General features: G+C 34.6%; 1 protein-coding gene across 1 annotated transcript; it reads left to right on the top strand.

The window, feature by feature from the left end:
• The first annotated feature begins 1,693 nt into the window (after positions 1-1,693).
• LOC114535424 (putative nuclease HARBI1) lies at positions 1,694-3,174 on the top strand. The gene is made up of 2 exons (XM_028556737.1): positions 1,694-2,276; positions 2,702-3,174. Exons 1-2 carry the CDS (start codon positions 1,694-1,696, stop codon positions 3,172-3,174), a joined length of 1,056 nt encoding a protein of 351 aa, XP_028412538.1.
• Positions 3,175-24,278: the final 21,104 nt, after the last annotated feature.

Consider the following 24,278-nt stretch of genomic DNA (forward strand, 5'->3'; position numbering starts at 1 on the left):
TCTATAGCGTAAATGTTTAATGAAAAAAAAATTGGGGGTCACCGAACTCGTTTGTGATAAAAACACGATTAAACCCTGTTTGGCGGCCATTTTGAAACATCTCTGTTGCCATGGTAACGGGTGCCCGGCAAAGGTTCTGAGAATATTTCTGCTCTATATATGTTTCCTGCAAAGTATATTAACTTTTAGCCTTATAGTGAAATATTTAGGTGCTTAATATCCCTGTTTAAAATGAGCCCAAAAAAATTAGAGAAATTGTATCGACCCACCTTAAGATGTGTTGGTTTCAAATAGTGAGCTAATTGTCAATATATATAGTATATTGACAATTGATTATGCATTATGTCATAGCAATGCGACTTGTGCAAGTTTTCTAAATAGCTTGCCTGCAGCAGCCTCATACGTGGAATATAAAAGATACAAATCATATTCCTGGGATGCCTATGGTTTTTTGTGATGATTCTCCCATCCTGATTCTCCCATTCTCCCATAATGTACATTACCTATAAAGATTTTTTACTTAAAACATTTTCAATAACACTCTGGAAACTCACCTAGGAAATATTGGTGAAAATTTATTATCTTTTTTTATATTTGTTATACTGCGCCAGGTTTACACTATCAAAAAAGTCAGCGATATTGTTGCAAAAACTATTTGGCTAATGAATGCAATCAGCAAAAAGCAAGCTAACATGACAACTGTTTAAGCAAGGCTTTTCTACCTACACCCAAAGGCCCATGCCACAGCAAAAACTCTCCTTCAGGCTGGTCATGTGACAGTGCAAAATCTCCCAAAATATGGGAGATTTTAATGAGTGCTTAGTTTATCTCTAAGGAAGGGGTGGCAAATCCATTAATTTAATATGCTTCTTCTATTTTTAGTACTTGTTGTGGCATTGTATTGCGGCCACAGATTATATAATAAAATGGCGGTTCACACAATAAACTAAAGAAATATAGCTAGTATTAGCCAGCAAATAGAAATTTTAGAGAACAATAAACCAAATTTAGATTAACAGAGTATGTATAGCAAATAGAAATTTTAGAGAACAATAAACCAAATTTAGATTAAAAGAGTATGTACAGAATGTATTATCATCAATATAATCTGTTTTAGTATTGTCACAGTTTTAGTATTTTAGTATTGAAAGCTAAATTGCAGAAAAACCGTCTACTTGCCACAGCCACTTCGTAGCCATTCCAATTCGGCTATCCAGTCGCATTTAGCCTTAGGTGGTCTTGCTATTGGCAGCCCAGTAATATGTGTTGATTTTAATCAACATATTTTACTGGGCTGCCTATGGTCTCGCATGACACTATAGCCTCACATCACACTCTCATCGCAACTAGTCCTGCATGTTCAAAGGCTCTATAGACACTACAGCTATCAGTTTAGTAAAATTTTTCTAGTGAGAATTGTTCAAGTGGAAAAATTTCGTACTACTGGGGCCGGTTGTACGAAAGGTGGATAAGTCGCTATCCAACGGATAAATTGCTATCCAACGGATAACTTTTATCCAGCGTGAAATTTGCGTTGCACGAAGCTTGGATAACTTTATCCAACGGATAAAAACCCCTATCCGTTGGATAAATTTATCCAAGGTCCGGAGGTAGTTTAAATCCACTATCCGGTGGATAAAACTCAAAAAGTTTCGATGCATCTCGGAAAAAAATTACATAAATTTTCTATAATATGGTGATTTACCGGATTCCAGGTTTTCATTTGCCTTTAAATAACCTACCTCGGGTGAATAGACGAGCAGAGCGAGTTTTTAGGCGAGAAATCCCAGATGAAAACATTTTACAATACTATTCCGACAGCGAATTGCGAGCAAGGTATCGTTTCGGTAGAGCAGCAATTTTAAACATCGTCCGTCTTATCGAAGAGGAAATACGTCCTGCAACGAACCGAAGCTTTCCAATCTCGGCAACGAACCAAGTGTTGATAACACTAAGATTTTTGGCAACAGGCAGCTTTTTGCAAGTTACAGGTGACACGATCGCAGGGGCAGATAAATCCACTGTTAGTCGAATTGTTCGTCGTGTAACTTTAGCAATCGCTCATAAACTCGACGCTTTTGTAAAGTTTCCAGCAACACAACGCGAGAAGGCCCTCATCAAACAAGGTTTCTACAACCTTGGAGGTTTTCCATGCGTTATCGGATGTGTCGACGGGTCCCATATTAGAATAATAGCTCCATCGGAAAACGAGTGCAATTTTGTCAACAGGAAGGGATATCACAGCATAAATATACAAGGGATCTGTGATCACAAAGGTTTGTTTTCATACTAACATATAGAGGATATCAAATGAGTATAAACGCACCACATTCATCACAATATTCAGCACCATATTCATCATCGTCTTAGCGTCTTAGGTGTGCCGATTATTGGCAGTTATGGGGCCAGCTTTGTGTTCGTTTTGGGTACCATAAAAATAAAGTAAACGCCCCTAGATATTTTAAGGGATAGACAACATTTCTTTGTAAAAAGTAATTTTGAGAAAGAAATTTTGTCTATAATCTAAATGGGGTTATAGTTGTAATCTGGATCATAGGACACAACAGCAAAACCCAGCCAAGACTGGGAGTCTGCCCTCAATCAGAACTTGTAAGACTGTTGTGAATGTGTGTCAGTGAAGACCTAATTTTTTTCTCTCACACAAGCTCGATTAATACTGCATATGATTATTATGGTATAGGGAAGTTTCTTAATGTTGTTGCAAAATGGCCTGGTGCAACCCATGATAGCCATTTCTTCAGAACATCCGCAATTGGGCTTGCACTAGAAGGTACAACATTAGATGATGGTGTTCTTCTTGGTGACAGTGGGTATCCATGTTTACCATATCTGATCACACCATACAACAACCCCATTACCATCCAGCAACGTCGATTCAACCGAGCACAGAAATGCACAAGATCCTCTATTGAAAGAGCTTTCGGAATGTTGAAACGAAGATTTCATCTCTTGCATTCTGAAATTCGAATGGCCCCAGACAGAGTTTGTACGCTTGTTGCTGCATGTTGTGTTCTTCATAACATTGCAATTGATTACCATGAACCAATGTGGGATGATGATGACAATCAAGATGAATTAGACCTTGGTCATGCCTATGAAGGTGCAAACAGGGGGGAAGCTGTCAGAAGCCACATTACAAACACATATTTTTGAAGGATGTTTCAAACAATTTAAAATTGTAATTGAGATGAATGTTAATTGTATAAAATGTATATATATATTTCAAATAATTCAAATTTGTAATTGGCATAAATGTTAAATATCATAAATTGAATAAATATCATTGTAAGTAATTTAAATATATAAAATATTATGAATATATTTACAAAATTGTATACAAAAAATTACCAAATTTGCTTTACATTGGAAATCAATATTACTTTTTTAAAAATAAGGGTAACCACACACAACAAACAAAAGATGCAACAATGTAATAAGGTCTAAAATCTTAGACTTTAAGTTCCAAAGTTCCTTTACTCATATTGAAAGGGTGGACCGTCAGACCGTGTAACCGATTCTATACCATGTTTAGACCCTGTTAGAGAACCTTAAATTTACAATAGAATTAATTTAATAAATTTGCCTCTTCTGCTTGCTTAACTTCAAGTTTTAATTTTCTTTGAATAAGTTTTGCATTTGCCAATTCAACTGCAATCTTCTCTTTCTCTAATTCCAAAATTTCCATCTGCATCCTTTGCAAGTCTTGTGCTGTTACTTTTCTTTTCCTATTTTTGCCTTTAACAGGTTGAGTGGTGGGAATTACTTCTTTGTCTGAAGACTCATCAGTTATGGTTGAGGTAATTAACTCAACATTGATTGTTGAGATTGGGGTTGTAGGACTTATTAGTGGGGAGTCATCCATCGGCATAGCGATTGGTTCACATTCAGCTAAAGATGGTTGGTTTAACACCAGAAACGGGTCATCAGTAACACCAAGGTTGTCAGGATTGTATTCATTGACAATAATCTCAATAGGCTGCTTGTTACTTCCTAAAAATTTCATTTTATAAAAAAATAGTTACTAGTTAGGATGATGTAGACAAAAGTACATTGGAACATGGATTAAATTTACTTGACAATAACGGTGGTACATTCATGAACTATGACACAATATACTTTGTATTAAATAGGAAAAGTAAAACGAGTATAAAAATGAGTTACAACTTATCTGAAACAAATATCCGCTGAAGAACTGTACTTGCAAGTCAGGGTTTATAATTATAGTCTCCGGTTCAACAACAATTTAAAAAGTCAATTGAATCAACTGCTTTTGATATATTCAGCCGTAATAATTTCAGCTGGAACTGCAGGATTCAGATTCACTGATTCAGCACAAATAAAACCTAGTGAACCCACCAGATTCAATGCCCCCGGATATACCGGAAAAGCTCGGCTCATCTTCAAAGAGCTCGATGATTCGTCGAGACGTTTCTTTGACAGGCGCCGGCGCACTTCCGCCTCCGGTTTGTTGTTGTTGGTGTTTTACACGACTGAAATCTTTTTTTGCCGAGGACACCATTGTTCTCCACTTGTCTTTAATCTCCCCGGTTGTCCTCTTAGCTACACCGATGGCATTGACTTTGTCCGTAATGGTTTTCCATACGTCGGCCTTCATTTTGTTGTTAAGCGTGTTTGAAAATTTTTCACGGATAACACTCAAATTTTGCTCCGCTAATTCAAGCAACAGCGTGCACTCCGCTGGAGAAAAATTGGATTTGCGTGGTCGTTTGCTTAGTAAATTGGACGCCGACATGATAGAAATTTTGTATTACTTTGCTTAAGAAAAAAAGGTGAAGACAGTGAAAACTACAACTTTTTTGGTGAAGATATATCGTCAAAGGTTAAATATTACAAAATGATATCGTCATTTTACATAGCAACGTATAGCAACGAGCTAACATTGATAGTTATCCGGTGGATAGCTATTCACCTTGCTATTCGTGTTTCGTACAACGTATTTTTATCCGGTGGATAACTATCCACTGGATAGAAGATTTATCTGCTGGATAGGACTTATCCACTGGATAACTTATCCACCTTTCGTACAACCGGCCCCTGTTGTCTAAAGTCTAATAAACGGGACATTATGATCTTTCATTGAGTTTGCTTTTCACAATATTTTCTAATATTGTATAGGTAACATAATTGTCAGAGCATGTTCTTTTATAAGTGTATATATTTCAATAACAATGTTCTAATTACATAACTGAACATTAAATATGACATGCGTGTTTGAATGTTACATAAATCAAATATATAAATATACATACAGCTATGGATGTCTTATGTTTCATGCCTTTATAATAATATCCATGTTAGAATTTCCCGTAGATTTTTTTTCACATCAAGAATAAATGCAGCGAATAAATCTTCACCATTATGTTCATATTGCCATAAAAACTCCGCCAAATGTGACGAGAACGCAATCTTTTGCACACCGAAACAGGGGAGTTTACTCTTTGCTTGTCGCCAGTGTCCCTCTATTTTGTTTGTGCGAAATCCTTCATTATTTACGAATTATTTTGAATGATTCATCTGTCGATGTTCATACCCATATTTATCTATATTTATATAAGCTTTCCAACAATCTGATACAATTGTTGTTCCCTTTGCAATGTATTTTTTATCAAAGGTACCAAAGTTGCTTCATCACGTTTCTCTATGGCTGCCATAAAACACGTTCTTGAACCCTCTTCAATACCACCAAAAGCCCAGTCTCTCAATGTGGTGCCCTCGTTGGTATTTTCTCTTTCCGAATTTACTTTCGTCTATTTGGACAATTTACCAGATCCACCGATTTGTTTCTCTTGCTCTAAAAGTGTCACTTTGCAAGTTTCGCAGCAGAAACTGTCCCAGTCGACTGCAATATGAGGGGTGACATTTAGCTCGTGACAAATTTCCTCTTGCTTAACATCAGGACACCACCAATATGTGAGCTTGAGAATTTCCTCCAAAGTCATGTTGCTCTTCTCAAACCAACTTCCCTGATGTTTTGATAACTCAAGCTTGTCTCTCTTTTCTGCTTCTTCTTGACATTCTCATTTGTAGCGGTCCAACCTGTCTTCACACATAACTAATTTCATATCTTTCTTGCAGTGTCCACAAACTCTTTCTCATGCAATCAATCCCTCCTCCATTGAGCGTTGTATCACATTTTCCTTGTTACATAAAATTTCCTCTTTTAATCTGTCATAAGTCCATTTGTTCACCCTACTGGTTCTATTGTAACTGTTAATTTCTCATCTGCACTGTGATTCAGCATCTTTCAAATAAAAATACGATGTTTCCGTTTGAGAAATACTATTTGCCTTTCCAGTCTTTCTTCATTTAACACAAACCTGCACTCCCTTTTCCATAATTTTTAATTCTATAGCAGCAAATGATGATTATATGATGATTATATAAATGGTTCTGCACTGTTTGCATCATTTAATCAAACACAAAGAAGTTGTCATGCATACTAATCATACATTATAATCCATGCGGAAATTTCTTCATTCGATAACCCCTATATGTTTTGTCTCTTCTGTTTTTTCTTTTTAACATGTGACACATGCTGTAAACTGACCCCAAGGCGTTCTATGTAAATATTTCCTAGCAGAAACAACAATAAATTCCTCATTTAAAGCATAAGACTTTTGTAAACTAAAGCCCTTTTTATAATAACTTAATCTACGAGTGTTAATAGAGATCAAGCTAAAAATTTGTAAAACGTTGGCTGAAACTTCACAGAATGTGTATTTTTTGTTATCGTTATTTTACTTCAATAGCCAATTCGGTATCGCACCTATTACTAACTTATTACTAATATAATTTTTTATTTACATCCTAGACGAGACAACTTCGCATTACCAATTACACAATAAAATCGGCTTATTAAAAATGTTTGTTAGAGCTGCTAACATCCAAACAACCTGGAATTCTATTACTCGGCCTGGAAATCCAAAACCTTGCAGCAAAACATTTCAGTGTTTATGGACACTGCAAAATTTTTCTGTTTGTCTCAAAGCTTGCTTTACACTGCATTTGAAAATATCTGTGAATAATAATAGCTATAAATGTTTAAAATGACCAAAAAAGTTTTTCAGCCTAACATTTTCATACAAATGCTTTAAAACTTAATTTAATGGTGTAAAATCCTGAGGCCCTGTTCAGATGAGCCGGGCTGGCCCACTTTGCCGGTCTGACTCGCTAGAGATCCAGCTTCCAAAGTTGTTTCAATATGTTTTTGAAATTTTATTCACATGGAAAGCGGGCCAGCCTGCTTTGGCAAGATCTCGCTTGAGTGAGGCAAGATCTCGGAAAACCAGGCTCATTGCCATTGTCATTGCCATTGTTTAACACTTTATTTTTGTCAATTATTTACATAAATATGTTGGGAATGTTTTATTATTTCGATTATCATTTGCCCAAGGTGAACCCCATGGATATGCCCTTTTATTGTGCAAAATATACACGCCTGAATGTCACCTTCAATAAAAAAAATGTTAACTTCAATAAAAAAAATGTTAAATATAATTACACATCTTGGTTTCGGTAATATGATAAGCATGGTACTTATGCGGACGGAAATTAATTAATCCCTGAATCACAGTTACAAAACAGTTCCAATGATATGTTAGTGCTACACCTAGGCTGTTAAAGCTGTTCTACGTTTCTATTACCAGTTCATACTCCATTCAGCCATGGCTAACACAAATCCTATTCTCAAAGTCACTAGACAACACGAGACAACATGGACACAACTACACAAGAGGATCTCAAATGTTACCTTTTCTTTTGAAGATTTTTTCCAGAAGATGTTTGGAGATTCCTTCATAATAAAGCAACCTCCCTTAACAGTTCCATTGGCTATTTGACGCCTGTATTGGTAGCCAGCACAGCATATTTATCTTCTAAAAATGGATACACTGTTGAAACTCTGATCCACGAACAACCATTAAATTTATATACAGTTTTCGTTGGCTATCCTTGCACCAGAAAGTCGTCAGCTGTGAAGCACGGTTGCCTTGAACCAATTGCCCATTTGTTGGATAACAATGACTTAACGCTTTTTCTAGACAGAACAACCTCTTCTGGTCAAGCATCTCGCCGCAAGGCATAGTGGCTTCTTAGTTTCGCCTGAAATCTTTGACGTAGTTTACAAGCTATTGAAAAATGATGATGAAAATGCTAGTGGTGACGCGATGTTACTCTGCAAGCTATTTTCTGGAGAACCAACAAATTACAATTACTCCACAGAAGAAACTCGTAAAATTAAAAGTAACACACCTTTTTCCACACTTGGTTCTACTCAGATGCCAAACGCCGCAAAGCTTATTACGAGAATGGAACGTGGGCAAGGTTCGATCGACCGCTTTTTGTTCCCTGTACCCCTAGCCCTCTTTCCAACGTCAGCCAAGGTTGAAAGAGCTCGAGATTACCTGAGCACGGAACCTGACGACAGAATCCAAGAGGTATTTCAATACATAAATGACTGCCAGCAAAATCAACATGGGCCTTACACCTTTGACGAAGAAGTGAAGCGGTTACTAAAATAAAAAAAGGACAACTTCATTGGAGAAGTTAACAAAGCCATTCAAGACGGATCCTATCCCCCACCGAAATCTAACAGATTAGATTTAATCCCGAGACTAGCTGCAGCCCTCACTTCATGCAATAAATCAAATTGTAATCCTCAACACTTTTTATTAATTATATGCAAGCACTCACAATGACCTTACACTTGCTTTTGCTATGAGGAGGAAGGAGCCATAGCCTTATTCATATAACACTTCAGTTAGTTGGAAATAAAGTAGCCAATATTAATAGATAGAACTTCAATATAACACAGTAATGCACCTTGTATTTTTCAACGTTTTTAAATTATTCGTAAACCTATTCCAATAATATTTATTAGCTTTCATGAGTGTGACCTAATAAGACATTTGTGACCTATATCCATCTTTATCAAATAAACCAAAATCACTTAATATTTTGCAGGTTTTATACTTGCACCCCTTTCTGATGAAAACTCACTGTGTAGCCAGTAGCCACTAAAGTAATGTACTTTGCTTTAACATTACATCATTATATTTACGCCTCGTTCTTTAAGAAAACTCACTGTGTAGTCAGTAGCAATGGTTATTTCTATCGTTACTTAAAAAATGGACGGGTATTCTGCAATCGCTCCCTGTTGACATTCAATACAGGCACTCAAAGGCTTAACTATCTTCTGAATTTCAGCATTGATGAGTGAATTTGGAAGTCAAAAAACGACACAGGTTCCTTTGCAATAGCGCTGAAATACGCTGTTTTAACTGATGTGATTTAAGTGCTACTTGTGTCCCACCCATCCCTGCAGAGTAGAAGTGTAACAAAATAATCACACCACTGGAACATTTGAGTTACATAACTCTACCTATCTATTTCTTGCTGTTATACCTCATTAGGAGAAACCATCCAAATAAAGTTCTTGTTAATGGTTTATTGCTTAGGATGTGTTGAAGTTCGATGATTGTTAGTAATTTAAAGTAAAAATACCAATACATCTTGTATAATTTAAATTAATACATGAAATTGTAATTCTTAAAATCAAACAGCAATTAGGATATAATAAATGAAAGTAGGTTGTATGCAATCATGTTAGCAAACAAGTAAGCTGTTCATATTGTTGAATCCCCTCCATGTGATTGTTACAATTACTTTGGGAAATTGTTGAATATGCATGTGATTGGCACATCAACAATATCAAGGTCGTCAGAAACAGGTCCAACCCAGTCAATGCCATAGTCTGCAAAATTAACCTAAATAAATAAAATTAAGACAAAACACAATGGACTGACTGTTTAGTTCACCCCAATCCATTTGCACAATGTTATAAATTATGAAATATTCTGTACAATAGGTACCTGGGAAGTCTTCTTTTGCATCAGTTTCCATAGCTTCTTGCAGGCCACTTATCCATAGCTGGAGAGGAGTTGTTTGCAGACCTCGTTGAGTGATTTACGTATGCAGATTTACAACTTTGGAAATTGTTGTTAATGGTGACCAAGAACACAAAATGAAGGCATCATAGGGCATGAGCCTCATAATAAAACAAGCTAAGACAACCACTATAAACGTCATGCCACAATCTCTCTATTCTTTGATTGTCAGTGTTTTTTCCTGCAGAAAAGAAAACATTCCACAAGTTAAACTACAACTTCATGTTTTTAAATTTATAATATGCTGGGCAACACTAAGAAAATTGGACATTGTTTGATTATTATTATTTAAAATATTATCATCTGTCATATTGAAACATCATTACCATAGCAATGGCCATTATGAAACCTATTTTAAATTTCTATACGCTTTATGACAAAAACATTGCAAATGAATGCAACAATACTTTTCGAGCAGACAAAAATTGCTGAACGAGCAGAATTTTTGTCTCCATATAAAGTACCAAATTTTGCCAACTTTTATGATCCAAAAAATGCAGTGAACTAATGTTTAACTGATGTAGAGCAACAACCACAGTAATATTTGTTGAGTAACCAACCTTAAAACAGCATTTGCTCCTTTCGAAAGCATAATTGTTGTTCACATCAAAGTTTTGAATTTACCGCCATAATTTTTAACATTTGGTGGTAGGATTGTTGGGTTAGGTTATAATGCGGATGCGGAACAGAACTGATATGGGGTTAAAATGCGGAACAAATATGGGAATAAAATGTGAAACGGATATGGGGATAAAATATGGAACCGATAAGGCAATAAAATGCAGAACGAATATAGGGAAACAGGATAGAGATAAATTACTGCTTAGAAGCATCTATGGATCTTTTAGACCATCTTTATTATTTCATTATAAAACTATCATTCTCATAAGGCAGTTCAACCATACGAAGCTTATGTACACATTTGAACACACTCAGTTGACTGAACGTAGAAACAGCAAATGTAAGTAATTCAATCATTAAAACATTGCAAAACTGATCAATAGATCTGATCAATAGATGCAGCAGTCGACAAAGAGTGGGCAAAGTCTGGGGGCAACAGCAATTTTTAGTTTTGCACTTTCTCCAAGCATATTACAATAAAATTAATGGCCATCATGTATGTTTAAAATGCAAATAGTATAGATGCGACACCCATCATGTCACAAATTCGAAACAAAAAAAAAGGAAAGTATCTTCCTTGTTAAGGAGCTCCTTTGCTTTATTCGAAATTGCCCTTAATGTACCATTTCAGGTAATATGCTCAAACATGTGACATTTTCAATACACAGAGAATGGAAAATGGAAAGACCCAAAGAAAAGAAACAAGCATACATTTGTACCAAAATCGAAGTAGCAAGCAGTTGCTGCTTTAATTCCAGTCACTGCTATATTTATTTAATTTACCATATGCTTCATTTAGGTACACAATGCGTACGCATGCAGGTAGCCTGTAAAACATTAACTGCAAGTCTGCAATAAAGTTCTATAGTTGTGAGTAATTATCAACTGATGCAATAAAATATTATTTTCTAGTTTATGTTCTAATGCATAGACAAAGGAATAAACGTGCTATAGTTAACTGTTTTAATACAGTTATAACGAAGTCGATTTATTACACAATCTATATATTATAATATTTTATTGTAAAATACATTTTACAACAGATCAAAACATACATAAAAGCATTTTTACAAAAGATAGGAAATGAAATTTTTTAAGCAGAATAGGTGAACAGAACAAAAAAGAGAGTAAAGTTCCGAGATGGTGGCACACATCGTCTGATAACATAAGCTTAGTTTAGAAGGAGAAAAAGAAGGTTTCAGACTTTTTCAAATTATTTCATTTTGATGTCCCTTGATTATCAGCATCTCTTTGTTACATACAAGATTGGTTCTTTTGTGGATAAATCAATGTTATAGTTATGTTAATAGTCAAAAAAGGTTAAGGTGGTTCCCTAGAGTTTTGTAAAAATTCTAGATAGTAGGTTTGTTGTGGCAAATTAAGCACCAATATTGCAGACTAAAGATCCATAATACTTTTGATTATATTGTGGAGTACGTTGGAGATGAGAAACTGTTGACGGATTAACTATGAAGGCCGTTGCTATGGAAACAATGAGGTTTCAACATGGCCGCTAATTATAATTTAATTGCAATTATTTCGTGAATCCTTCGGTGAATTTTTTCTATTTTTCACCGATTGCTTTGCAGGTCATTTAGTAAACGACAGGACAATTTTAAAAGAAAGTTATCGATAGGATTTTTTTTAATTGCGCAAAACCACATTTTCCCCCTTTAATTTTTTTTGTATCGATAACTTTTTCTTAAAATTGTCCTGTCAATTACTAACCATCTGGAAAAATGTTCAGTGGAAAAAGTAGACATTTCACCGAAGGGTTGGCGAAATAATCGTAATTTAATGATAATTGGTGGCCATATTGAAACGTCATTGTTCCCATGGCAACAGCCTCAATAATTGGCCAATCGATATTCTCGTATTTCGAACATGGTACTCAATACGTTAAAGCTAATTTTAATCTATAGCTAACTATGTTGGTGCTTAATTCTGCATCATCTCATATGTCATCTATATATATCATTCATCATCATCTCACATTTTCTGCAAAAAATTCTCAAAACCGTAGGGAGCCACCTTAAACGTTATTGTTCTACTAAGATTATACCACTTGTTTGCCAAAGTTTATTGACAATACATTTCACAATTATAACTGAAGATGATAGTATGATTTCATTGATCCAGTAGGTAGGTACAGGTGGTTTGCGATTTTGATTACAGATAACTTATCAGCATCAATTAGGTGGACATAATAGCACCAGTTCGTAGGTCCAAAAGAAACTGCATTGCTTTTTCCAAGTTTAAATTTATCAGTTGACAATATCTTATCCCTGTGGTAATCAGTCAGACAATCAGTCAACATTGAATGCCATCATTCATCATTGATATAAATGTGTATTGCTCAGTAATAGTTACCATTAAGGTATGAGTAGCATTTACCAGTAAGGTTACCAGAGAACTTTGTTTCTGTTTGGCATTTGTTGCTGCGATGAAACAGATTACAGTTGCAATATGTGGAGAGAAGATGTCTGGAAAGAGGAATGAGGATATCTGATATATGTGTTGTGGTCTTCTTATATTTGGATTAATTTAGCGTTGATCCACGCGGTTGGCAACAAGTTACGGTCAAATTGCATGAGGAAAGAAAGTGAAAAAAAACTCTAAAAAATTAAATGCTTACCTTTTGTTAAATTGGAGCCAGGCCAATAAATATTGGCCTGTGTTCATCTAACCATGTCAATACTATGGTTTTTCTTGTAACATGCTAGTGCTATGTCTGGATGTGATTACCTCCTTCCCTTTAGAGAGGCCCAAATTGCTTTGTGATCACTAAAGTAATTTTCAAGAGTACCTGCCTGGATATCCTCTTCAATCAAATTCATATACAGATGATCAATCAACGTTCCATTATCTGTTGTAGAACTAGTTATAAGTTGCTCAAGGCCATTCGCATTGATCATAAGATTGTACAGTGATCTTCGTTCTATCTCATCAAGCCAGTTGACATTAAAGTCTCCAATGATTATAAAACCTGTGGAGAAGGATGTTCCTCCAATGTTGTAGAAATGGCAGCCATAAGAGATGATAATGCAAGTGTTTGAGATCTGTATATTCCACTTACAATTAGGTTGGACATTCAACCATCTTCACAATAGTTACCTCGATCCCATGACAGTTTCTCGCACAAGGATATACAATAATCATAAAAAATTTAGAATAAACAGCTGTTCCATGATATGGACGGTTGAGATTTGAAACATCATCATGTTGAGATTTGAAACATCATCATGTTGAGATTTGAAACATCATCATTTCTGAATAACTCATGGCCTTCGATTGCGTACATTTCACTAGGATCTTCTTCACGAAATCTTGTTTCAGTAAAAATTAGGATATCAGGATATTAGTATAATTAGGAGATTAGGATATTAGTATAATTAATATCTTTTCGTATATCTTCAATGTGTTTGTGCAAAGATCTTACATTAAGATAGCAAATTTTTAAATCAGTGGGATTGAGCATGTACAATGGAGTGAAACAAATATCTAATTTATACTCATTTCTCAGTAAGTGCATTTCTTCTACAACTTTAAGATCAACGGAAATCTTACTTTTGCACAGATCAGTTATGTATAGCCCTTCGATTGTTGTTACTCGGCTTAGAGCGACGTAATGAACACGAGGAATTGCTCTTCTTGTATTTAAATTAACGACGATTTGTGACTGAGTATCATGTTGTGATCAATGAACCGTTTTCGCTGTAGCTGGCCTCAAAGGAGATTGCTTTCCTACCACTTGAGCAGACTTCATTTTACTTACAGCAAATTGCGTTGTAACAGGTTTTATTATCAGAAGGTTTAGTATTATCAGCCAATTGAACATGCTTAATGACATTACTTGCACTGTTTGTCAGACCATCATCAGTGCTTATATTAAGGTGAGACTTTAAGACACCTACACTTCCACTGAGAAATGCGTAAAATGGCTTTTCTGATGTTTTTATCATATGCAGAGCATGATAGAATTCTTTTTGCTTCTTATTTAGCAGCTGAACTAAGGCTCAATACTTGTTATCTTGCATTTCATTTAAAATCAATGGCTCATTATTTGGTAAAGAAGACGGTATGCCCAAAGTTTCAGCAAGATGATCAAATGTTTTGTTTAAATCAGGATGTGTATCCACGCATCCTTCATCCTGATCATGTCGTTCAACATCTTGTGTCACAGGTGCAATGGTATCAAAAGCATCATCATCACATTCGTCTAAATGATCTCCAATTTCATGTAGATCTTCACTACAAACAGCATATTGTTCCATTTGCTTACTAATTTCTTCATCTCGAGCTAAATAGTGCTCTTCAAAACAGAAGTAATTTCCCATCAAATCGGTTTGTTCATTCCGCCAGGAGTAAAGAGCATAAATAACTTGCAATAATGTTTTTCAGGTTGAGTCTCTTTATTGAACCACACACTTTGGATTATTCTAGCTCGAGATTTTTTCCTTATTTTCATATTTTCAGGAGTTTCTACAACGTGAAGATTATCGTCATTTAACAACTCGTCGTCATTATCTTCATCATTATTTTCTACTGGAAAAGTATCAATGTCAGGCTCTTTTGTTTTTCTATATGTTTTTTTGACCGCAAGAGTCGTACCATGCTGCCCAATTGGCCAGTGTCACATTTTGCAAACAATCAGTTCATTCTTCATATCTTTTTAAAAGACCATCAGACTGAATTTCTTCTGATTCATCAGACATTTTCTCTATTTCACTCTATGGTTTAAGTAATTCAACTCTTTCAGAAGGAGATGTGTTAATGAAAATTACATTACGTGACAATTTTCGCATTGGAAGTTGCAGAACAACATACACAGATTCTTGTGCACATATTTCAACTGAATTAATTAAAAAATTTGTTGCCAATATCACGAACTTGCTGTTTGATATTTGTATTACCTTCTTTTGCTTCAGCACAAGCTTTACGCAGTAATTCACTCATTCCTTTTTGACCTTTGGAAATATACGATACAGTATACGTTGCACAGGCATATACATCTAAGACATATTGAATGTCCGTGTTTGCTCGCCATGCCCAAAGGCAAACAGGATTGTAATCATTAATCGTTAATTCGTTTGGACTTCTTTTTAAGAAGATTGTTGGAGTATTGAAAGAGGATAGTATAGCAAGAATATATTGCCATTTGGAAACACCTAACTCTTGCACTAATTCATCAAAAGTAATGTCTTTACCTTTCTTAAGATCATTTAGCTTCATTTTAATCTCTTTCCACAATTCTTTGCTGGCTTTAGCAATAGTTGAAGAGATATCTCCATCAAGTGGATAAAGAGTACATCTGATTGGTGGTTGTGGATAGTTGAATCTACAAATATTTTTAGACTTTTTCCTGCAAGTATGAGAATGTCTGTGTGTCTGTCTATTTACAAGATCAAGTAATTCTGTATCATTTTCTGGTTTGCTGCAGGTAATTATGCTATCAATATAAGCAACAACATCATCTTTATCAACACCAAACACAGGTACATTTTCAAGCCATATCAACATATGAATATGAGGTGATCCTCACTGTTGGTACTCAACTCTATAAAACCAATCTTTAATTTTTCCTAATGGAGCAAGCTCACTCATTAAGACATCTTTTAAGAAGGTATTGAACTGAAAATCAAAATGTCTTGAACAGGTTACTGGGTCACTTTGTATTAGTCGACACCTTTCCTCCCAATTGAGATAGTTCAATTCCTCATCACTATAATCCTTGTGATCAATAAGTTTACCAAGAATTCTTAATGAATGATTCCATTTGGTTTATGCTGATGAGAAACTGCAAAAAAATTATGCCTGGTCCTAACTGACGAATCATGGCAAACAAGTCTTTTTTGGCTCATTCAAAGTAAGGTGGTGAACCCCTTTTCAAGAATCTGAAACCATAATCACGGTTCATTAAACTTTGTAAACCTTTTGTAGTTTTTAGGTCTCCAGCTGTAAGTGTTCTGTTACCTATTTTGTTTTTTCGGAGTGCAATCAATCACGACTGACCAATCAAGAATTTAATTTGTAATTTCTTAGTTTTGAAGAATATATTTTCAACACACATGGCAGCTCGTCAATCAGATCTTCTTAACTCAGATTTACATATGTCATTATAGTAAACACTTCTTAACCTTTGTTTATCATCAGGCCTTTTTTGTCCAAGAAGTATGCCTGCATATGTCATTTCTTCAGAGTACTGATCTCTAAATATACTCAACGGCCTGTTACCTTCACCGGGAGCAACATTATAGATTTCCTGTCTTTCAATATCACTCACAAAGTCTGGAGGAGTCAATATGCTATCAGTTACTCCAGCTGGTATTTCTGCTTCAGCCTCACTCCATTCATCTTCAGGGAGGTTTGATGTTAAATCATCTGCACCATTTGATGTTTCAATATCACTGGTCACATCTAATGACTCTTCCAGGTTTCTTAACCAAAGTAACAATTCTCAGCCTTTGCAATTTTTTGAACTGAATGTGATTCATTACTTTACATTTCGCTTCCTTTTCCTCTGCTAACTCATTTTGTCTTCTTACTTTCTCAGCATTTTTATTTTTTGCAAGTCTAGCTTCCTTTTCCTCTGCTGACTCATTTTGTCTTCTTACATTCTCAGCATTACTATTTTTTGCAAGTCTAGCTTCCTTTTCCTCTGCGGACAGTGCTGCATTAACTTTTTTTGGGTCCCTGGGCACTTTTTGACTATGCGGCCCCTCTGGTCTCTAAGTCAGGTTTGCATGTATAGAGTTAGGGAGGGGACATAATCCGCTATTCTAGTTGTCGTGTTAAATCAACATGTCAAGGCGTTTATTTCTGCTCGTATACATTTATCCATGTTGTGTTTCGTCTCGTTCTTGTCCAGGTAGCGAATCAAGCTTAGGGTGTGTGATATGATCGCAAAAATAGTTCACTAGGCTGAGAAAATGAGGTTAATCATTACTGAACTTTTATTGAACTCAAAGACAACTTTAAGAAGTGCAAAATGTTAATGCACACATGCACTATAACAATTTCAATTTGAAGTACTGTATTTGTTTTAATTGTTCTTGACTTACAAGTCAGCAAAGTCTTAAACTAGTGTAGTGTGATTAAACTAATATTTCACCGTCTTCACTTGTCCACTAATACTGCAGTACTGGCTTTCTTTGAAATTTCATGGCTGCAAATTTCTTACTTACTTTATTTACATCTAATCTTCGTGAAACATCTACATTAGCAGACATTAAACACAAGGAAACAAGTCTCTCTTGGGTCATTGTTGAGCGAAGAGGATTTTTTATGTGTTTTAAGGCAGAGAAGCATCTCTCCCCTGACGCAACGCTGCAAGGTAAGGTTAGAAACAATCATGGTGCAATCGTGGTATTTGGAAAGGTTGCAGCAACACGACCATTTATAATCAGCTCTAGCAAAAATTGAACAGTTGGCTTCCTTTCTTCCTTGTCAGCATTTTCAGAATTATTGTCGCATGAAAGCTTTTCTCCGCTAGAAAGCTTCTTAAGGGCTCGTGCGCAAATCTAAAAAACTGGATCATTTTGTTGATCAATGTAGTCGGGCTATCTGTGCTAAACACACCGCTTTTATACAACTTTTTAATGTCTTCATCAGTAATCGGCAGTTTATGTTCAGTTTTTGCAAGTCCGTTTTTCTTCAGAGCTGTCTGTACATTCAGCTTGGTATACGCTATTAGCTTCACCAAACTCTTCATCCTTGATCATATTAATGTTTTGAAGGGCTTTGAAATACCTTTTTAAAGCAAATCGTGCTGAACACAATGAACTTTTAGTGTACAGTGCTCTGTCTGTTTTTCTGACTTCGACGTAAAATCTCTTTAATATAGCGGCAAGTTCTTCTCTATTTTGTGGGAAATTTGCTTTTTTTTCTCTTAAGTAATCTTCAAAAATCGCTCTACAAACTTTTGTTGACCATTTTGTGTTTTGTGAATCTTTATCTTCGAGTAGTTTTTGAATTTCAGCTTCCTCAAAGTTGCCGAACCTTTCACTTGAGGAAGCCATTGTGTTGATGTCTTCGCAATTCGTGTGACATCAAATGTGGGATACGACTATTTATCACACTAAAAAAGTCGTATCACACGTTGGATATGACTATTTCACACATGGCTATTAGCCAATCACAGACTGTTAATTCTTTTAAATAAATAATAATAAACTTTATTAAAGTGTCAAAAACCTGATAGCTTGGGATAAAAATCCCATACTAATATAAGGAAACGACAGGAATACGTATAAAAATAGGTACGCCAGGCGTACATGTATCTGCGAATGGGTGGTGAAATGGAGGTATGCAAAACCAGAGTACTAGTAGTGTCAGTATAGTGTCAATAGTATAGTATTACTTTGCCTGCAATCTACGAGTCGAGAAGTAATACTGTTCTAATTTCCATGGTTTCTGAACAGGAATGGAAATTATAGACCCCTTTCGAAAAAAGTCAGAGCCGTTTGTAAAACAAATTAATAGTGGAATGTTAACAATATAGTAGCAGTTTTCATGTCACGTCCAGGTTGTAGATTCGGTGCTTCTTAAACTCGTTGATAAGTATGGAATAAACCGATGGTGCTAGTTCGTTTGTTTTTACCAAATCTAATACAATGGTGTGTTAATTATAAACGCGTTTCCACTCAGCTATTTAAATGTTTAAAAACTTTTGATTTGGGGAAAAAAGGTATATTATGACCATGACTTTATTCATGACGCACATATTTTTACGCACGACACAGGATATAAAGTGACACTCAAAACATGACTATGTTTTGGTTATTGTAATAATAATAATAAAATAAAATAATAATAATAATAATAATAAAATAATATAAAATAAAATAATAATAATAATAATAATAATAATAATAGTAATAGTAATAGTAATAGTAATAGTAATAGTAATAGTAATAGTAATAGTAATAATAATAATAATAATAATAATAATAATAATAATAATAATAATAATAATAATAATAATAATGAAAACTTTATTGATTTTTTCTCTTATACGTACAATTGAAAATCTCTCTTTTAAAGGTAATTTACAATTGGCTACTTGATATATGGAGATAAGATAATGGTTACAATACACAATTACATTACAGAATACTATATATATAGTTTTTTAGTATGTTAAATATAAAATTAGAATTTCATCAAATCTGGTTTGGACCATTCTTTGTTTCTACAGCAGAAAATATAGTATGTCGATCTAATAGCAATATTAATAATTTTTCGAATAATATATTTTACATGACTTTGATTTGGGTACATTAATTCTAGCATTTTTATGAAAGTAGCAGATTGTTTGTCGAAGACGCCAAGAGCACTGATGGAGAGATTAATGAACTTTACTGACTGAAATTTTTTCTTTTGTTCCACAATTAATTCTTCATATTTGGAGTATTTGCGCTTTATATTATTTCTAAGGTTAGTTTCAAAACCAACGGTAAGTTCCAATACATACAGACAGTTGTCCTTAGTCAAGATTAGTAAGTCAGGACGGTAGCTATCACCAGTTATAATGGAGGGATTCAGAAATGAAGGCAGATCGGCGAAAATATCTTGGATTTGTTCTGATTGGAGGTTATTGGCTATAAAATTGAGAATTGAGTCATGTCTCCAGGTAAATCGGTCTAAATAAGAGTTGCAGCCAGCAATAACATGTAACAACGTTTCACGATGAAGGCAAAACGAACATTCAGAAGATGAAGAGATTCCCCATTTCTTCAGGTTATTTCGGGTCGGTAATGAATTGTTTATATAACGAATTGTGAAGTTAAAAATGTTTCTCGGTAGTTTGGATTGACAGGTTGGCCAAATCGTGTTCACTTGTGATAAAGAGAATTTCGAGATACTGGAGAAGAATGATCCTTGACAGATTAATTGAGTTCGTAGTTTGTGTTCATGATTTTCATGAAATGATTTGATTACTTCCTTTGTTGAGCTGTACTGGTCATATTGTATGTTAGTGTGGTTATTCGTCATTTTCCAGAGGTGCTTTATTGATTCATTACATGATGCTTTTAATGCTGCTCGAATCGTTGTTTGACACTGTATAAATTTTGTTGATGGTGGAATGATGTTAAGACCAAATTTGTTGGTTGTTAAATGCACATTACTCAATGTTCCAGAAATAGGTATTTCAAGCCATTTACGGATATCTTGGTTGACGATTGAGTCTAGGTTTTCTGAAATCCAGGTTTGCGAAAGAGTTGCTACAGTTAGATGCCAGGAGAGTTTTGATAGAACATATCTGGTGTATATAAGGACTTTGTTTTTCGGATGTAATGGTTTGAGGTCAATTTCTTTCATTATACTAGTTAAGAGGCTGATTAGTTCAGATTTATGTTCACATTATTTGTCATTTCAAAATCGAAATATCTACCCAAATAGCAGAACGACTTGCCAAGTTCCGTCGCTGGAATAAGACAACTGTTCATGATTAGTTTGGGAAGATACTGGACAGATTTAGTGAGAGCCTTTTTCATGCCAAATGAACTGCATTTATCTACTCTAATAATCATGTCAGACCAACGACACCATATTGCAAATCGGTCAAGTAAATGCTGATTCTCTGATTGTTGACTTGTGATTACCGCGGCATCATCAGCAAATTGGAACCAGTGGACAGGGTTGAGAAGTTTATGCGAAAAACCAAACTGTTGATATTTCTGAGTTCTAATATGTTGAATAAAAGTGTTGAAGCAAAGGTTAAATAGCAACGGACTAAGACAATCTCCTTGCAAAACACCACGGCCAACGTGTATGAAAGGGGTACTAAATTCGGATGTGATAATTGATGTTCTGAAGTTTGTGTAGAGGCTTTTAATAAGGAGTTGGACATGATCTGGTATGTGATGATAACAAAGTACAGATTGAATCAAATTATGATGCACTTCGCCAAAAGCATTTTTGAGGTCAAGGAGGGTTATTACGAGAGATCTCTGTCTGGTTCTCGCCTGATTTATAATATAAGCCATTTGCGCTGTATGTTCAAATGTTCCTGATATATTGGGAGTGAATCCTTTTTGTATTTTATGTTCAATGAAATTATTGGAAATTAAGTAAGTAAACATTGCGTTGCGAAGACTTGATGTGAACACTTTTAATGGCACTGATTGAAGGGTTATTGGACGAAAATTTTCTGGCGAGATTGTATCACTTTTCTTGTGGATTAATATTGTGCAAGCTTTCTTCCATTCATCGGGAACAGATCCTGAAAGCCACACTGCTTCGATTATGTTTGTTAGGTAAGTTCTTAAATATGAACAACGTTTAAAGCAAATAATGGACAGTTGATCAAGAGGACACGGTGAGCCAGATGTTTTCATCCTACGAATAATGTTGGTTACTTGTTGATATGTCGGTGGTTCAAGGTCGAATTCGGCAATCGGATTAGGTAACAATGGAATCCAGCTTGGTATTTGAAATAGCTTGTTTGGTTTCACTTTAGCTAAGATATTTTTAAAATACTGGTAACAATCATTCATTCCAAAAGTTGGAAGGATTGATTCATTTCGGTTTATGACTTTCTTTATATATCCCCAAAAATTACGTTCAAAATATTTATCGTGGTTGAACGATTCGTCGGTATTATTAACAGAATATTTATTTGGATTAGTGCTAAGCTTTTGGCGCACGAGACGTGAGACATATTTAATTTCAGGAAGATCAGAATTTGTCGATTTAAGCAATTTCAAAGCTTTCTTTAGATCCTTCACATTGTGATTTTTATACTTTACAATGAGTGCTTTATCCGGTAAGGTTTCTATAAAACCAAAATTTTCGGCGAAGTGGTTGTAGATAGTACTGTTTAGATGTGATATCAAGGTGTTTATATTGTGGCTTGTGATTGGAGGATTAAACTGTAAGGCAAATTTGGGATACTCGTTGGCCGTTAACCATTCGGAATCAGTTTTAGGTAAATTTATACCCCTTTTTAACTCTGGATAATCATAATTTAAGGCATCATTACACATTGAAGAGTTGCCGGTGTTATTGAAGTCTCCCACATCGTCATTGTTGCTATCTTCATATTCTTTAGCATCCTCAAGTAATTTGTCATTCAGCCCCAATATGACCCTGCAGCTACGTTGATGCATTTTCAAACCTCGAGCTCCTTTGCATACTTTTCCACAACAGCATTTAACTTCTAATCTTTTAGCAACAGATGTAGATGGGGAACTAATAACTGGTTCCAAATTGATATTATATGAAGTTGGTATATCAGAATTAGCATTTAAATTTGCATCATTAATCTTTTCTTTACACCGCCATTGATGCCGACCAAGCGATACAAAATCCTTTCCACAAAACGAACATATCACACAAGACAAAAATAGGTAAAAAATACTAGAACGAATCATTATTTCAAAGATATTGAATTGGAAATCTATCAAGCATAAATCAAGTAATAAATTTCGTTTAAACTGGAGACATGTACGGAGCGTGCTACTCCACTCAATGTAATAATAATAATAATAATAATAATAATAATAATAATAATAATAATATAAATAATAATAATAATAATAATAATAATAATAATAATAATAATAATAATAAATAATAATAATAATAATAATAATAATATAATAATAATAATAATAATAATAATAATATAATAATAATAATAATAATAATAATATAATATATAATAATATAATAATAATAATAATAATGAAAACTTTATTGGAATTTTTTCTTATACATACAATTGCAAATCTCTCTATTTTAGGTAATTTACAAATTGGCTACATGAATCTTAAAATACTATATTAACTATTTAATCAGAATAATGGTTTATTTGAATAATTATATTAATAATCAAACAGTTCAGGATTGGTCCATTCTTTGTTTCTGCAGCAGAAAACAAAGTATGTTGTTCTAATAGCAATAGATATGATCTTTTTCATGCAATAGAGTTGGTGCTTTTTATCTAAGCCTAAATTGTCCATCATGGTTACATAATAATAATAATAATAATAATAATAATAATAATACGAAAGCTATGTCGAGTGAGTGAACTCAAATTGAATATTTTCTAAATATCCCCATTTTATTCTTTGACCCGCATTTTATCGTTCATCCGTATTCGTCGGTATCCACCGACATCCGTCCGTATCCCCACTTTATGTCAACCGTTTTTAAATGAAACGTGAAACCACGTGGTGAAACGTACGTTTGAAATTTGCATGCCGCAAGCAGGGTTGGATTGGTATTTTGTTGGAAGTTTACAATTTAAGTAGAGGTAAGTTTAGTTACAATTTATTATAAAATTCTTACTCAATTTTATACAGCAGTACAGGACAACATGTCGCAAAACGTTTTATTAACAGTAGAACAGTGAAGTGATTATGATAGAGAAACAGGGAAGTATTTTGGTCGCTGACAGAATTCGCTAGGCGCTAGCTACGGCATGGTCGGTCAAATCTTGAATTTTGTGAAAAGTTACAGGGTTATTGTTAAATTTCAATTAAAATAGAAATAGCGTAATACATTTTACATTTGGTGTTTTGCTATTGAGCATTAGTTACTTTTAGGCAATCTATGGCAAAAGCTGTAGCTATTTTCAAACGAAGCTAGTATGGGCGGTATGGCGCATGTGCTTGATATATGTTTTGCACTAGCTATAAATGCGTATTGAATCATGGTTCAGATTAC

The sequence above is a fragment of the Dendronephthya gigantea genome, unplaced genomic scaffold (genome assembly GCF_004324835.1).
Source record: "Dendronephthya gigantea isolate DGI-Jeju-01 unplaced genomic scaffold, DenGig_1.0 000117F, whole genome shotgun sequence".
NCBI lineage: Eukaryota > Metazoa > Cnidaria > Anthozoa > Malacalcyonacea > Nephtheidae > Dendronephthya > Dendronephthya gigantea.

Bases quoted from the DNA above. Each gene is read 5' to 3' on its own strand.
- LOC114535424 (XM_028556737.1), top strand. From the start codon at position 1,694: ATGGTGATTTACCGGATTCCAGGTTTTCATTTGCCTTTAAATAACCTA. The intron at 2,277-2,701 runs GTTTGTTTTCAT...ATTATGGTATAG, and splicing joins AGGGATCTGTGATCACAAAG to GGAAGTTTCTTAATGTTGTT.